Source organism: Dicentrarchus labrax, unplaced genomic scaffold, assembly GCF_905237075.1.
Source record: "Dicentrarchus labrax unplaced genomic scaffold, dlabrax2021, whole genome shotgun sequence".
NCBI classification, from domain to species: domain Eukaryota; kingdom Metazoa; phylum Chordata; class Actinopteri; family Moronidae; genus Dicentrarchus; species Dicentrarchus labrax.
The window spans coordinates 32587077-32604670 of NW_026136704.1; the positions used below are offsets into that span (position 1 = coordinate 32587077).

The window sequence follows — 17594 nt, forward strand, 5'->3', positions numbered from 1 at the left end:
TCACAGGACTCAGCAGCTCACACAGGTGGATGATGTTTCAGTAATTAGACTGATCCACAGGACAGTGTGTGTGCACTGTTCTGCTGTGTCTCTCCTGAGGTGTTTACTGAAGCCTGACAGTAGCACAAAATGTTCAAATTGGCTAATGTTAGCTTGCAAAATCCCTTCCCTCAGACACCAGAGTCAAATACTTATGTAGAAGATTTTATCATATATTTTTATGGGTTTGCTTAAGTGACCTCCGCCCTGTTGATGCTAACATTAGCCTGCACCAGGCTGTCCTCGGTGTGTCTGTAAAGATCAAATTCTGATAATCAGCTTCACTTTTTGTGCTCCTCATCGACTTCCTGTTTTTATTCTGTTGTTTCCTGTCTGACTTCCTGTGTGATGCCAGCCTGAGCCCGGGCGTCTCTGACAGCACAGGTGGTTTCCTGTTCACAGGTTGGAGACGGTGTACATTCTGGTAGGTGAGGCGACACCGGATGCTGCGTCTGAACATTGTGACAGAAGTTAAACGAAGAGTTTTTAACTGGTTATAAACAGTCTCGGTTTAATACTGACACCTCTGTGTGACAGAAACAAACCACCAGAGAGAAGACTGGATATTTATTTACACATAAAGTCAAACTCCACAAACCATTTAGGGACATCAGATCGATACACATTTGGTTCAGTCTCGGCTAAACATAGCCGAATACGTGTTGAACTCCCTGTTGTGTCTGCAAGAGCACCGCCAACCAACCAACTAACCATCCAACAAACAAACCAACCAACCAATCAACCAACCAACCAACCAACCAACCAACCATCCAACAAACAAACCAACCAACCAACCAACCAACCAACCAACCATCTAACAAACAAACCAACCAACCAACCAGCCAACCAACCAACCATCCAACCAACCAACCAACCAACCAATCAACCAATCAACCAACCAACCAACCAACCATCCAACAAACAAACCATCCAACAAACAAACCAACCAGCCAACCAACCAACCAACCAACCAATCAACCAATAAACCAACCATCCAACAAACAAACCATCCAACAAACAAACCATCCAACAAACAAACCAACCAACCAACCAACCAACCAACCAACCAACCAACCATTGAGCCTTTTCAGAGGACAGCTCATCATGATGATGGCTAATGTTAGCATCGGCAGGGTGGAGGTTAGTGAAAGGAGAAGCAGAGGAAGTCAGGGTCTCATTTATTAAGTTACAAATTGGCAATAAAAAGTGATTAATACATAAAATGCTACAGATGCTAACAAATGACACACACAACCTGTGAGTCTTTTAAAGGGTTAAAGAGGAGCTGATTAGACATTATTGTCTATTAAATGTCACTGAATAAACTGTGTGTTTTACAGTTAATCACACACACACACACACACACACACACACACACACACACACACACACACACACATCAGTCATGCTGTAATGGAAACTTTAACAAACTGAAATCCGTCATCCAATCCTGTCAGAGTCCAAATTAGGTCATTTCCTGTAGTAGCTAGTAATTAGATTACATTGGAGGGGCGAGAGACACGGAGACAGAGAGGAGGGGGAGAGAGAGAGAGAGAGAGAGAGAGAGATAAGAGCAGAGAGATGGTTTCTAGTCCAGAAACCACAAACAATCATCAGCAAACACTGAATCAAACGGGAGCCTGAATGAAACTGAATCCAGATAGAAACCAGACAAAGTTCCCAAACTGGGATCCATGACGTCTCCGAACAGAACAACCAATCAGAGCCCAGAAACACTGTTAATTGTTGCATCTCGTTCCCAGGATGTCAAATACCGACCAGCTCAACTCAGAGATATAAAAACCAACTCTCTCTCTTCTGTCCCAGTTCAAAGGGTTTAAATATCCACTCTGTTGTTATTGTGCTGTAACCTGTGCGGTAGTTCATACTGCATTACAGTATATTTAAGTAATATTACAATATCAGTAAGTGAAGATTAATAATAGTAATAATAATTAGCAGTAATATATCAATATTAATACAGTACAATATAATGAAATACAGCAGAAACAGGTCAAAATACAGTAATAAATACAGTAAATTGCATTAGAGTACAGTTACAGTAGTTTAACTTACTGTAAATATACAAAAAAATTTGCTGTATTTTACTGTATTTTGGTTTATTTCTTAAATAAATGCAAAGAAAGGAGATTAAAAGGAGCTGAGTTGTCCTCTGTTATCTAAATATGTGTTACTGTAGCCTCGAACAACCAAACTCCATTCAGAAAACAAGCGATTTAAAAGCCGTTTGCAGACAGAATCCATCAGGATGTCGTTTACTGACATTAAATCAGAGCTAAAGCTTCGACATTTGGTGGAAAGTATGTACGCAGGTCTCTTTTAAAAGCCTGGTGTGGCTTCACGCTGTGACAAATAAATGCAGGTCTCTAATAGAGGCCTGGTCTGGATTTTATAGAAATTATCTCGATGTATAAAACCTCTTAAAACCCACCGGGTCGTTTCAATCTCCTACACAAAAATAAATGTTTAAACTTCTGTCAGTATGTACATAATGAACATCATTAGATCAGTTATAGATTCTCCACAATTCAATCGTTCAATATATTTTATGAAAACTATCAACATTAAACTATAACGTTAATTCATTCTGACTTACCGGTAACACGGTAAACAAGAGAGAAGGAAAAAAACCTCTGAAGCATCATAATCATCAAATTTGCTGAACGAAACTCAAGAGAAGCAGCAGTTAGAGTTTACTTTAGTTTAGTGCAAAAGGAATTAAAGGCCTGTCCCCAATAAAGGCCTGTCCCCAATAAAGGCCCAGGCTATTATTAGAAGTTTTCTTTGAAAACAAAGTACATTCACTGTAACAGTCTGCACAGAAAGTTTCTCATAATCATTTTATACTCAAAAACCAACTCTCTCTCTCTCTCTCTCTCTCTCTCTCTCTCTCTCTCTCTCTCTGTGTGTGTGTGTGTGTGTGTGTGTGTGTGTGTGTGTGAGTGTACAATGAGGCATATAATGAGAGGCCTTGACCACATTCATCACCTTTTAAAGGCAACAGGAAACACACTGGAGGGCACAGAGGGAGACAGAGAGGGAGAGAGAGAGGGAGAGAGAGGGGGAGAGAGAGAGAGAGAGAGAGGAGAGGGATAAGTGAGAAATGAGAGATCTCAACAGGAGGATGAAGAGGAGAAGACAGGAGGAATGAGGAAGAGATACGACGGGAAAAAGTCTTTAGTTAAAACAAACAGAAGAAAGAAGGAGAGAGAGAGAGAACGAGTGAGAGCGAGAAAACAATGGATCAAAGAAAGAAGTTAAAGAAAGAGGAGAGTCGGGTCTTTGTTTGAAAGTGGGTCAGAGAGGGAGGAGGAGGAGGAGGAGGAGGAGGAGGAGGAGGAAGACGAGGGTCCCGAAATCTGCAGCGAACACATGAAAGATGAGAAACCGCACTGTAAAAAGAAAACTGAGAAAACAACTTCACCAAAGTAAAAAACAAAAGATTAAAACCAACTTTTAATCTTTTGTTGAGATGATTTACTTTTCTTCTTTCAAAAAACTTAAATCTTTGATGTTATTTAAAAAAACTGAACTCTGAACTTGATTTTTTATTATTTGGAAGCTTTAAAATGATGATATTGATCAGAATACACTGTATCTTTATGGATGATATTGATCAGTATACACTGTATCTTTATGGATGATATTGATCAGTATACACTGTATCTTTATGGATGATATTGATCCTGTATTGACAGTCAGACTGTGGACATATGACGGCCTTTAGCTCGTGTTTCTAGAGTTACGTGTTGTTACGAACACGTTAGGAATTGTTAAAATGTGATATTTCTTAAAGGGAGTTTGGTGCAGGGAGCTTTTAGTTGCATTCAAACTGCTGATATGGCTCATTGTTAACGTTTAGTCTCCACTACAGAAACACTAGCTAACTGCTGAAAGGCTGATCAGTTTATTTTTCTCTTTCTCTTTAACATTTTCACCCTCCCTCCTTCTGTTTTTATACTTTACCCTTTCTCGTCCCCCACTCTCCCGTCTTTGTTTCCCCTTTCACTCTTTTCTTCTTTCCTCGTCTTTTCTCTACTTCTTGCTTTCTCCTCCCCTCCTCTGTCATCTGTTTCTCCCCCATATTTCTCCCCTCCTCCCCCCCTGAGTTTCCTGTCCCATTTGGCTGCAGGTCAACAGCAGGATCCAAACGTCTCATGTTCGCTCCACAACTGACTTTTTCTCTCTTAGAAAACTACAAAAAAAAAAAAAAAAGCCTCCCTCAGAATCAGATGATTATTTCTGATTTACTGATTTCAGCAGTTTGAGTGGAACCACGTCGAGGCTGCACTCTTATGAGACATTATTATTAAAGGTTTATAGAAAAATGAGTTTATAACAGAGAGGAGCTGTTCTCACTCTTTCTGTGTTTGAGTTGTTATTGTTCTCTCTCTCTCTCTCTCTCTCACACACACACACACACACACACACACACACACACACACACACACACACACACACACAGGCCTATTATGGTAGTTGGTTCAGATTCCCAGTGAGCGTGACATCATGTAGCCTCAATCAAAACCAGACTTCAGCTAAACCTCAAATACAGAGAGCAGCAGAAATGAAGGCTTACATTACAGGACAACACACACACTCACTCACCCACACACACACACACACACACACACACACACACACACACACACACACACACACCATCTATCAGACCTCCTTTCCATCAGGAGAGAGGAATTCTGGGATTGCTGCTCTGATTTCTCACACTGAGCAGTTGCTACGGGGGCCCATGGAGGACAGCAGTAATCATGTTTATCCTAAATATAAGCAATCATCATTATTATTTATTAAAACCATAAAAAATAAACTTTTTATTTATTGTTACGTGAAAATTTGTGGGTTTTCTGAATGGTGGAAAGGAGCCCAGCTCCTGAAATGGTTTCATTCTACTTTTGTTGTGTTTCTGTAGTGGAGACTAAACGTTAACAATGATCCATATCAGCAGTTTGAATCCAACTAAAAGCTCCCTGCACCAAACTCCCTTTAAGAAATATCACATTTTAACAATTCCTAACGTGTTCGTAACAACACGTAACTCTAGAAACACGAGCTAAAGGCCGTCATATGTCCACAGTCTGACTGTCAATACAGGATCAATATCATCCATAGATACAGTCTATACTGATCAATATCATCCATAAAGATACAGTGTATGATCAATAATCAATAAAGATACAGTGTATACTGATCAATATCATCAATAAAGATACAGTGTATACTGATCAATATCATCCATAAAGATACAGTGTATGATCAATAATCAATAAAGATACAGTGTATACTGATCAATATCATCAATAAAGATGCAGTGTATACTGATCAATATCATCCATAAAGATACAGTGTATGATCAATAATCAATAAAGATACAGTGTATGATCAATAATCAATAAAGATACAGTGTATGATCTGTACAAACTTTATAAATGAACCAGACTCCATTCAGAAAACAAGCCTTTTAAAAGGTGTTTGTTACCGACAGTCGTCATGATTAAAGTATTAAATTGTGATTTTATTAATCTAAACTAACGACAAACGAATGTTTCAGTGAATTAAAGAGGAGCTAACGATAGCCGGGTGGCTAATGCTACAGCTAACCCTAGCTAGTGTTTCCATTCAGCTGATCGGTTCCTGTATTGATTCCTGATGGATTTTCTGTATAGGTAGGTTTGTGTATGTTTTCAACTGTTTTATTACCCCTGGAACTTAAAATTACTCAAAAAAAATAAAAAAACCTACTAATAACCTGTTAATAATCTACTAATAACCTGTTAATAATCTACTAATAACCTGTTAATAATCTACTAATAACCTGTTAATAATCTACTAATAACCTGTTAATAATCTACTAATAACCTGTTAATAATCTACTAATAACCTGTTAATAATCTACTAATAACCTGTTAATAATCTGTTAATAATCTGTTAATAATCTGCTTTACTGACGGCCGTGAGACAGTCAGGAGGGATTAACCAACGAAGAGGAACGATGAGAGCGAGAGAGCTGGAGGTTCGTCCTCTGTAAAGGTCGGAGAGAAGAAACTGACAGACAGCTGATAAACCTGATGACAGCCAGTGTGTGTGTGTGTGTGTGTGTGTGTGTGTGTGTGTGTGTGTGTGTGTGTGTGTGGATGGCAGAGGATGAAAGCAGCAGTAAATTCTCTTTTACTTCAAAAGGATGTTTCACACTCCAGTCAGACAGATGGATATACACACACACTCACTCTCTCATTCACACACACACACACACACACACACACACACACACACACACACACACACACACACACACACACACACACCTCGGTGCACCTGGACCAGTGATGGATGAAACATGCACACACAATCAAACAACCAAGTCAGCAAGTTCTCACATTCAACTATTTTCCATTCAAAACTCCCTTTAAAAAACTTCATATTTTACTCAACGGAGAACCAAAGTACGTCTGACACATTCCTCTGTATCTGTATCTGCAGCTGAGGTGAAATACTGATTGTAAAGTAAGTAACACTGTTCTTGTTTGTTCAAATATTGATGATTTATTAATTTAAGTTCCTTTTTTAAGAGATTTAAAATAATAAAATTAAAGAAAAGTAAAAAAAGTCCCACAACAGCTCAATAAGAAGCCTCTTAATGTTGGGTTTTTGAATTGAATTAATTTAAAAGTAAAGCGGTGTATTTAAAGGTTATACATGCAACATTTATTGTCATTAGAGCATCAGCATCTCAGACCAAAACAGTGGCTACTACAGTCCAACTACAGTCCAACTACAGTCCACCAGACTCCATTGACAAAACCTGTAATTCTACCTCGCAGATATAAAACACACTTTAAAGTCGACAGCAACAGAATAAAACTCATTAAAACCGTCTTTGTTAGTGTTTAGATTATAAAATAGCCACGAAACTGGTTGCTATGGCCGCAACGTAAACTAACGTTAATCCTTGGGGACAAATACACCTTCAATGTGTGTCCACTAACAGTAGTTGTTGTTTGTTCCACTAACAGTCTCTCCACCAGACTCCAGAGACAAAAACACTTGGGGTCCTCCCCCAAGAAATGTTGATGTTATTTGACTAAAACTAAAAAAATGATAATTATTATGACAATATTTATTAAACAACCCAAACAGTTTTTCACATTCCACAAGAAAAATGTGCTGAACCGGATTAGAATGTTTTATATACATTAGATATAACTAATATAATAATATATATAATACATAGAGAGACATTTAATCTTGTTATTAAAGGATTTATTCACTTCATGTTGAACCAAAAACCATCATCATGCTCAACATCTGTGGCGCAATAGTGGGCGGAGGAGTGTGTGTGTGTGTGTGTGTGTGTGTGTGTGTGTGTGTGTGTGTGTGTGAGTGTGTGCCAGCTGCAGGTAAACTGACCCAGAGGTATTCACACCTGGCCAGTAAATCTAGGTTACAGCTAGCTCCTCCCCCCAACACTCACTCACACACTCACACACACACACACTCACACACACACACACACACACACACACACACACACACACACACACACACACACACACACACACACGTTTCTATGTATTAGTGCATTAACTACATTAAACCACAGCTGCATTGTGATTGGCTGACAGGTGCCTTAATGAGAGCAAACACCTCAGAATACAAAGTCATGGTTTAGTTACCATGGTTACCAGTCCCCCCCCCGCCAGAGGCTTTCTGCTGTTCCCACAGGGCAGAGGTGAACAGTCACTTCCTCCTGCTGACACCGTACAGTCAACTTCTGTTTTTGTCTTTTCTGAGGTGTCATTCAGAAAGTGTAAGAAAAAAAACATGAAGTCTTTTATAACGTCTGTTCCAGCTCCAACAGGAGCGACAAATTACTACAAATCAGCCCCAAAACACGAGCTTACTCGTATCCAAAGCTCGATCAATACGAGGGGATGCTAAGAAAAGAGTACATTTTCACAGGAAGATAAAGCAGATTTAATATAAATGTAGTTTTTAAAATAGCTTCACGTCTAAAACAAGTGACCACAGCGCGATGAAGTCGTCACAGCCACAATTAATAACAACACAACACATCCAAAATGTGACAACAACAAGAACAACAACTATCAGATCCGTTAAAGAACGGCAGGTTATTAACATTTATGTATTTCTTTATTTAAAAATTATAATTGGGACCATGCAGGTTCGTGGCTATAGAAACCCCTGACCCCTGCAGATTGAAGTTATATTAGGCGCTGTTCAGATAGTCATTCATCTTTCCACTCTTTCAGACGGATCAATAAGAGAAACCCTCCATCGCTGCGTCTACATGAGCTTCAGTAATCAGGTTTCTTTCGGATTTCTGCTGTCACCTGATTTCTCAAACACCATAAAAACGAGGAACCTGTTCTCTGAGGGAGCTGATTAGGAAAACGGGATTCCCCCGAGTCCACAGATACAGTTTCTAATTGGCTTTTTCCATGTGAGCATGTGACTCCAGACAGAGACAGTATCAGTGCGACAGCAGAGGAGAGAGAAAGTCCAAAAACCCCCGAAACTAAAGGCCCCGACACACCAAACCGACGTCAGGAACTAGCTTGTCTTCGTCAAAAAGAGACACTAGAACAACGACGACCAGCACAGATGAGAGGTAATAACTCTCCGTACCAGCAGGTGGCGCTAGTCTGCATTTATAAAAGACCATCGGAGGAACAAAAGCAGCTCTATTGATGGCGGTTTACCAGTTTCCGCAGCAGCTGCTTCTACGACAATCTGCTAATGGACCGGTACTGAGAACACTTCTTCAACCAGGTAGCTTAATGCTAACAAAACAGAGCTGAAAATGAGCTTTAAATAATTAGGGTTGGACTGAATTCGGGTTCTGGCAACTTTTTTGGTCCATTTTCAGGCCCTGATAAGAGTCTTCGGAGGAAGTCGCTCACTGTTTGTAACCGTTGGACAAACAAAAAAGATATTTTGAGGTCGTTTTAAACCTTTTGAAGTCTGAAGAAATGTTTAAAATATTAGTAATCGTGAGTCGGGTTCTTACCTCCACGATGCTCTTCAGATCTCTGACGTAGGCCTGTTCCGTCTCTACGATCTCCATCATGACTCGATCCATTCGGGAAAGCTGTCTTCTGGGCGTGGCCACTGCCGCCGCTGCCGCCGCCGCCGCATCAGCTACATGTCCATTTGGGGGGTGACCTCCATCTGTCGCCTTGGCAACACAAACTCCTCCTCCTCCTCCTCCAGGAACTCCTCCTCCTCCTCCGTGTGGTGTGACGAGGGGCGTGAGGTCCAGGCTGATGTCCGAGCCGTTCCTCTTCGGCGTGGAGGATGCCGACAGAGAGGCGTTGTACGTTGGCACGGCGCCGTAGGGCAGAGAGGAAGAGGAGGAGGAGGAAGAGGAGGAGTGGGAAGTGTCCTGCAGGGAGACGGATGACGCAGAGGAGGAGAGGGAGAGGGAGGCGGGGCGCTCGCCGTCCGAGCAGACTGTGTTGACGGAGGTGCAGGAGGAGGACGAGGCTCCTCGCTCGCCGGACGACATCATCCTACCCACAATCCCACTCAGAGACGAGACTGAGGAGGGACGCTTGGCGGCTGCAGAGACACAGAAAGGAAGTGATGTCAGCTTATACGTCAGCTTATACGTCAGCGTCATCGCAGGATAAAATACAATTAAATAAAAGAGATTATTTCCAGGATATTTGGTCACTTTTGGTCACACTGAAGACTGTTTGGGCCCAAACAGGAAGCGAGAAAACACGTCTGTCAAATCGTCTTCTGATCATTAAATGAAAGAAACTGTCGACTGTCGGAGAGCGAAACCTGCGGATGTCTTTACAGTAAACAGGAAGTGTGTGTGCAACAGAGCATCAGATCACCACTGACACAATTCTTCCTTTTTTGTCCAAATTAAAAGAGATTATATTATCAGTGCTCATCCTGTAACGAGCATTTCCATTATATTTACATATATATATAACATTTATATAACATATATAATGTATATTTCATATTTTACTTGTTGTGTTGTGTCATTAAAACTTCCCTGTTCATGCATTGTGTGTTTTAAAAGCATTTCCTCCTCTATGTAAAGCACTTTAAAGTGTTTGCTTTCATGAGGCTCTGCAGCTGAATCAGGGCACGGTTAGCTTAGCTTAGCATAAAGACTGGAAGCAGAGGGAAACAGCTAGCCATGGCTTTATCTAAAGTTCGTAACTACAAAGACTGGAGCAGTGAGGAACTTTTGGGGGCTGGGGGGGGACCTCCGGGCACCGACAGACCAACACACTGTTCCTGCACTGTTAAAAAGAAATTTTATTTTTATGGTAAAAAACTGTACTGTTAAGATTTAATCCATCTTATACTGTATAAATATGAGTTTTTACCATCAAAAGAAACAGTTTTACCATATAAATGCTGTGACGGTGGTTTTCTGTGTAATTTACAGTCTTTAATATAAAAAAACAACTTTATTCCGTATAAAATCCTTTAAAGTGTCGTATAAATAAAGGTTTTGTTAAGATGTATCACAGTTTTACTGTTACAGAAACTAGAGTTTACGACATCTACAATGTAAATCTGTGTTTCTGAGGTTTCTGAAGCCGATAGTAAGCAAACACCAACACGTCCAAGACAAAAGACACAACCAGACTTGAAAACACAGGTTAGCGTAGCGCCTGCTAGCATCAGTTATATCCGAACTGAAGAGGAAAGAACAACACTGAAGATGTTTCCTCTCTTCTTGTAGTTTTATAGAGACTGTGATTGACAGCTTCCAGGTTGTCTGGGTCCATTTTCTCCTCTCATAAAACACATTCACTCATATTTAGAAGTGTAATTATATCTTTTCCCTTCGTCACAACTTCACGAGACCCTATAATCAAATCATTTCCAGTTTCCACCCCAGACAACGGCGCACCTGTCCCCGCCGGCTGGCACCGACGCACCGAGCTGCAGAAGTGTTTAAACTTCATTAGTGTTTGAATTCCAGACGTCCCGGCAGCAGGAATGTCCGAGCGGCGAGTGTTAACTGAGAACATTTTCCTATGAGACCCATAAGACCCTGGTTTCTTTCAGCTTCCTACGAGCGCAGGTTCTTACAGGAATCACTTCAGCAGCTGCCAGCGGTGCTGTAACGCCGTGAACCTCCTCGAACACGTGGCGGGAACGCGGTACGGACTCGTGCTTCGAGGTTTTAAAGAGTTGTTGTTCTTTGTTCCACATGAAGAGCTGATGTTTCATTTGGAAAACCACCAACACATTTTGTATAAACGACGCTGACCGACCCAGCAGCCCGCTCGGATGGTTTAACTCGTCGTCGCCACTTTAGGGGAAACGTGTGCGAGCTAACGTTGTTCTGTAATTTAAAAAACAAAGTTAGTGTAAAATTAGTAGTAAAAGCTGTTTAATAAAGAACCTTTTTTATATTATTTGAATGTTGTTGAAACATTTTTTTTATAAAATTCAAAAAATTAAAAATTAAGACTTATTGAAAGTAACTTAATTTTGTAAGTTAAAAAAAACATTTTTGATTAATTAATTAATAAGCTTTATTTTAAGTCCTAATTTTTGTCGTATGAAAACAAAATGAAAAACGTAGTAAAAAGAACTTAATCAGGAATGTTTCTGTAACTCATAAAATTTAGTTTGTGCTACTTAAAGTTGTTGATGTAATCAGTTTAAATAATTTCTTTGAGTTAAAATAACTTATAACAGTGTTTAATGTTTGGATGCATTGTGAAGTTGTCCTGAACTGTCAACAACCATAAATACAGCGAGGGGTCGTCAGTTTACTCGGTGAGCCATGGCAGTCGACAGGATGTGAGAGTGTAAATCACTGATATCGTTCACACGTCCACATCCTGCCTGAACCGAACACAAAATACAGTAAAGTCTGTTTGATGAATGTTCACAGATCACGTAGAAAAGAGAACCGCAACTGAAACCATCAAATCAACCAGCTTTAAAATCACCGACACAACAAAACGCCGGCCTAGCTTAGCAACAGTTAGCTAGTCGGCTGCGCCTGCCTCGCATCACTCTTGGCTAGTAGAAAGAAAAACGTTGTCACAATACATAAGTTGCTGGGGAAGCTAACGTTAGCCAACTAATATATCTACTCAGATACTATTTGCTAGCGATAACGTTAGCAATCAAGCTAACGTTATCCAGCTAACAGCACAATCAGACTATGTGTTCCACTAGCTTAGCATTAATGTTAGCTTTGACTTTGGACTCTGTGTTGTGGACTCTGTGTTGTGGACTCTGTGTTGTGGACTCTGTGTTGTGGACTCTGTGTTGGACTCTTTGTTGGACTCTGTGTTGGACTCTTTGTTGGACTCTGTGTTGGACTCTGTGTTGTGGACTCTGTGTTGGACTCTGTGTTGTGGACTCTGTGTTGTGGACTCTGTGTTGGACTCTGTGTTGTGACTCTTTGTTGGACTCTGTGTTGGACTCTGTGTTGGACTCTGTGTTGTGGACTCTGTGTTGGACTCTGTGTTGTGGACTCTGTGTTGTGGACTCTGTGTTGGACTCTGTGTTGGACTCTTTGTTGGACTCTGTGTTGTGGACTCTGTGTTGTGGACTCTGTGTTGGACTCTTTGTTGGACTCTGTGTTGTGGACTCTGTGTTGTTGGACTCTGTGTGTTGGACTCTGTGTTGTGGACTCTGTGTTGGACTCTGTGTTGGACTCTGTGTTGTGGACTCTGTGTTGTGGACTCTGTGTTGGACTCTGTGTTGGACTCTTTGTTGGACTCTGTGTTGTGGACTCTGTGTTGTGGACTCTGTGTTGTGGACTCTTTGTTGGACTCTGTGTTGTGGACTCTGTGTTGTGGACTCTGTGTTGTGGACTCTGTGTTGGACTCTGTGTTGTGGAAAGGTAAAGGTCACAACCTTTGACCCTCATCCTTCATAGAGACACATAGAAACCCGTCCACAGGCAGCAGAGGACCAGAGCTGTACGAGCATTAAACGAGAGCCTCGGTGAAGTCTTTATGTGAACGCGACGCAGTGCAGACTCTGAGTCAACGTCCGAGGTTTCACATTTATTCAGACTTAAAAGACGCCGACTGTAAAAGTGTCAGGACATAACGAGGTGAGCGGTTCTCTCTCCTGATCCCTGCTGAGATCACTCACACTCCCTCCCTCTCTTATCAGGACCTGGCTCTGCTCCCGGACAAAAACCAGCATGACTTCATCCTCGGGTTATAAACAGTGTCGACCCCCTCACATCATCATCATCATCATCATCATCATATCAGCTAATACGACCGCTGAGAAGCAGAGAAGGAAGTATAACCATAAAGACAGTGGACAACACAGACAACAAAAAAAGACAACTTGTCTTTTCAACATAGATTAGCTTAGCATTTAGCATATTTAAGTACAGGAAAGGAGGAAGTTGACCGAGGCTTGCTCGACTTTGATTGGATCACAGAGCAAAAGGGGGCGGGGCTTAGCACGGGCCAATTGTTACACTGCACTTTACATTACAGCTTCGTACTAACATGGTTATAATGAGGTAATATTAATGTGTTATTTATAAAGTAATAGCTTAGCATTAACAGCGGGTATATCTGGGTAAAAGGGTAATAAGGGGCAAAAAACCCAGAGTGAAAATGGGGAAACACATTTAAAGATAGAAAAGTGGAAAAACTATTTGGTAATAATCTAGTAATATAACATAATATAATAATAAAGTAATATTTTAGTAACAACATTGTAACCTGCTAACAATAAAATGGTTATATTAGTGCATTATGTGATATTTTGTTTTTAATCCAAATTAACCAATCTTTTGTTTTTTGCCCCTAATGCTAATATTACCCAGAATGCTAATAGTACCAAGAAATACCCATTGTTAATACCAAGCTATTACCTGGTTAATGCTTTGGTCATTACATGTTAATATCTTATTATTACCTATTATAATCTGCTGCAAAATAGAATCTGAACTGATCGATTGATCGAATGACTGTTGATTACGTTCATATTGATGCTATCAGCTGCGTACGCACCTCGAGGGACAAACATCAATCGATCGACAGCAGCTGATCAATCTATAGTTGTAGGTTGTTGTTTTGAACACATAACAGGAGAAAACAAACTCTCAGCGACAGAAATTTCTGTTTTTCTGAACTCAATTTCAATAAATTAAATTTCTTAATGATAAAAAAAACTTTCCTGCAGAAACACCAAAAAAACAGAAAACCTGAAACCAGATCAGTTCCTTCAGGTTTCCAGCATCAATCTACACACAGATATCACAGATATAGAGAGACTGTAGACGTACTTACAGTTTCTCTGTCAAAATGTCTGATTCACGCCACCGTTAGAGACCGACTGAAGTCTATCAGTCACACACAACAGTTTCTCAACGTGTTTGATTTCCTGTTGTTGGCTCTCAGTGTGAGTTCCTGTACTTCTGTTTTTTTTTGAGAACCAGTTCGAATTTTAGGTATTTCTGGAAGGACATTTGCTGTTTGAGGGTTTAATGGTAACAGTGAGATTGAGGGTTGGAGGTTAGAGGTTAATGGATAATGACTGAGGGTCCTTACAAGCACAGATCTGTATATATATTGTGTGTGTGTGTGTGTGTGTGTGTGTGTGTGTGTGTGTGTGTGTGTGTGTGTCTGTGTGTGTGAGAGAGTGTGCGAAACAAACCTGGCAGGATGTGGTTTTGGCGCAATTCATTCTGTTTGCAGTGTGAATGAATCCCCCACATCCTTTGACCCAGACGTCTTCAGTCCAGATTCAAAAGGGTCTCCTTCTATTTAAAGTCCGACTAAAACTGCATTCAGATTCATAAACGTTGAACCTGTAAGATTCTGCAATCAAATATGTGCAAGTAAGAGTGTAAAGATTTACTGACACGAGTCAGATATCAGGTTTTAGTGTTATAGATGAGACCATGTCGGTACACGGACCTCTGGATGGATCTAAATGTACCATAAACCGGTCGATTGTCTGATTCTAAAGTTATCAATCTGCTGACTGAAGCTTTTGTAAAGGTGAATATGTCCGAACGGGCAACGGTGTGGGCTTTGTTCTGGCACCACATGAGACCCAGTTATGAGTCTTCGTCAGTTTGAACCTGAAAATTGTTGAAACTGATGAAATCGTAATGTTTAAGTGAAACTAACTAAATTTTGTAAGTTAAAAAAAACATTATTGACTACACTGTAAAACCAGATAAGTTAATTTAACTCAATTGTTGAAACTGATTACAACAAAACACAAACACAAACAAAGTTTTTTAGGTTAAACAAAATTCTTGATTAAGTCGCTTTTACTAGTAATTTTAAGTGGAACTAACTTTTGTTTTGTAAATTTAAGAAACATTCCTGATTAACAGCTTTTTACTAGGTATTTTATGTTCACAATACAACTAAAAATTACAAAATTAATTAATTCTCACTTAAAATGAAGTTAGAGAGTTTTACTTCAAAATGTTGATGTTTCAACAATTATTTGAGTTAAATTAACTCATCTGGTTTTACAGTGAACTATTATAGGTTTCAATTAGACTAAAAGTCAGAGCTTCATTAGAATATTAAACCTCTGGGTATGAAATCATCTTCTGGTTCCTCAAAAACACAATTTTGCCTGAAGTTGGCAAGCTGTGAATGGTTTTTTCAGGTGGAATTCCCCTTTAAGTACATGCTGTGAAACTATAAGGTGGAGTGGATTCCAGTGTGTGTGATTACAGTAATAAGAGAGCAGCTCCTCGCTGTCATTATGTGTTCAACAATGACGCAACGTGTCGGACCTTCTTAGAAAAGAACAAATCACAGCCTGTTTGAGGCGCTTTACGACACATACTGAGAAAATCTGCAGGTCTACAAAATACAGGAATTTTATTCATTTAGTTCCAAAGGGGAGTTGACTTAAACAGTTTGAGTGATTTTGTTTTAGGGCCTCTGCTAACAGGACTGAGCACAGGTTTCCCACTTTTCCAGGAGTTTTCTTGACAATACAGGACAAAAAGTCATTTAATTTGCCAGTAGGCCCAGTATTCAAACAGCAACCCCCCAGTGCCCTTTTTAAAGAGAAAATATATATTATTAAACAAATTATAACACATCCTACATATTCCACAGGGTACATGTTGACTAACCAATTGCCTAACTTAACTACTTACCCTTTAAAATCTACTAAAATACAGTTTAATTCCTCACCAGTGATCATTATCTCCTCTCTGTGTGGGTTGTGTTTTTAGGTTGGATGTCTGAGTTTACTGTTATGTAACAGAGGCAGTTCCCGATGTGGAGCTAAAGGTTCGTGTTCCTGTCAGAGTTTTACAACACTGGAACGTGAAATGAGCGGGCGGTGTCGTGTTTGAAGATTCACGACGTGTTCGAGGAGAGTAGAAAAAGAACATCCAGACTTAAAGACCAAAGAAATTACGAGGGAGTCCCTCAAGGAACGATCCTGGGTCTCCTAAAGTTCTGATCAGGTTCAAACTGACTGAGACAAAGGATCATAACTGGGTCTCATGTGGTGTCAGAACACAGCCGACACTCACCCAGGTGACCCGGTCGGACATATTCAGTTTGAAGAGAACATTAATTTACCCAGAATGCACAGCAAGGTAGCAGGAGTTCAGACAGAAAACAGTTTTATCAGACGCCACAACACTGCACAGAGGTTTATAAAACTCTGCGAAAGCAACTGGTTGCATTGATTGTGAGGTAAACAGTCGAAATACAGCATTCACGTTACATAAATGAATCCAACACTAAAGTACCAAAACCTACAGTTCCTCTACCGTCCACTAGAGGCCGGCTCCAGCAGTGAGTCAATCTCCATAAGGCCCCATACTTTCATTTTTTTAATATATATTTTTGCCTTTTTTGAAGAAGTTTAAAATAAATCAGTGTCACTTAAAATGACTAAAGCTATTTGATCAACAATATTTTTTTAACTTACAAAACTGAGTTGAGCGAATTAAGTCCAACAATTTTTTTAGTTAAATGAACTTATCTGGTTTTACAGTGAAAACAGGATTATATTCAGTATCAGAGAATTATTATTAATTATGACAAACACTCAGTTGGAGGACTACGTTTCATCTCTGTGTATATAAACCTGTGAGTCTGACAGCTTTCGGAGGGTTTTAAGTCTTTTAAAGTGTTTTGTGTCGTCAGTAGAAAGATGACCCGGTCGGATTTGAACCAAATCACCGTCTTTAATCTAATAATTTAATTTCATTTTAGCTCAAATAATTTAATTTCCCAAAATGTCGTAGTTTCCCTTCAAGATACAACTGAACTGAATCAACTTAAATTAAACACGGAAATAAAACCCAGGAGAAGAGTGTGTGTGTGTGTGTGTGTGTGTGTGTGTGTGTGTGTGTGTGTGTGTGTGTGTGAGATATGTTGACGGAGACAGGAAGTGAGTCTTCTCAAATCAGTGTTTACATTACAGATGACTGATGTTACGGCCCGCCCACCGCAACCTCTGACCCCTTCACACGCACACTCACACAGTTTCCTTGTGTTTACATTCACTCCTGCAGTCAGCAGTGAACTCCC

At 40.1% G+C, this 17594-nt stretch overlaps 1 protein-coding gene across 1 annotated transcript in view; it reads right to left on the bottom strand.

The window, feature by feature from the left end:
* Positions 1-17594, bottom strand: part of plekhg2 (pleckstrin homology domain containing, family G (with RhoGef domain) member 2) — an 86459-nt gene that overhangs the window by 51150 nt on the left and 17715 nt on the right. Inside the window, exon 3 of the mRNA XM_051397330.1 lies at positions 9107-9657. Within this exon, the coding sequence (XP_051253290.1) occupies positions 9107-9657 (551 nt within the window). The remainder of the gene's footprint in view (positions 1-9106; positions 9658-17594) is intronic.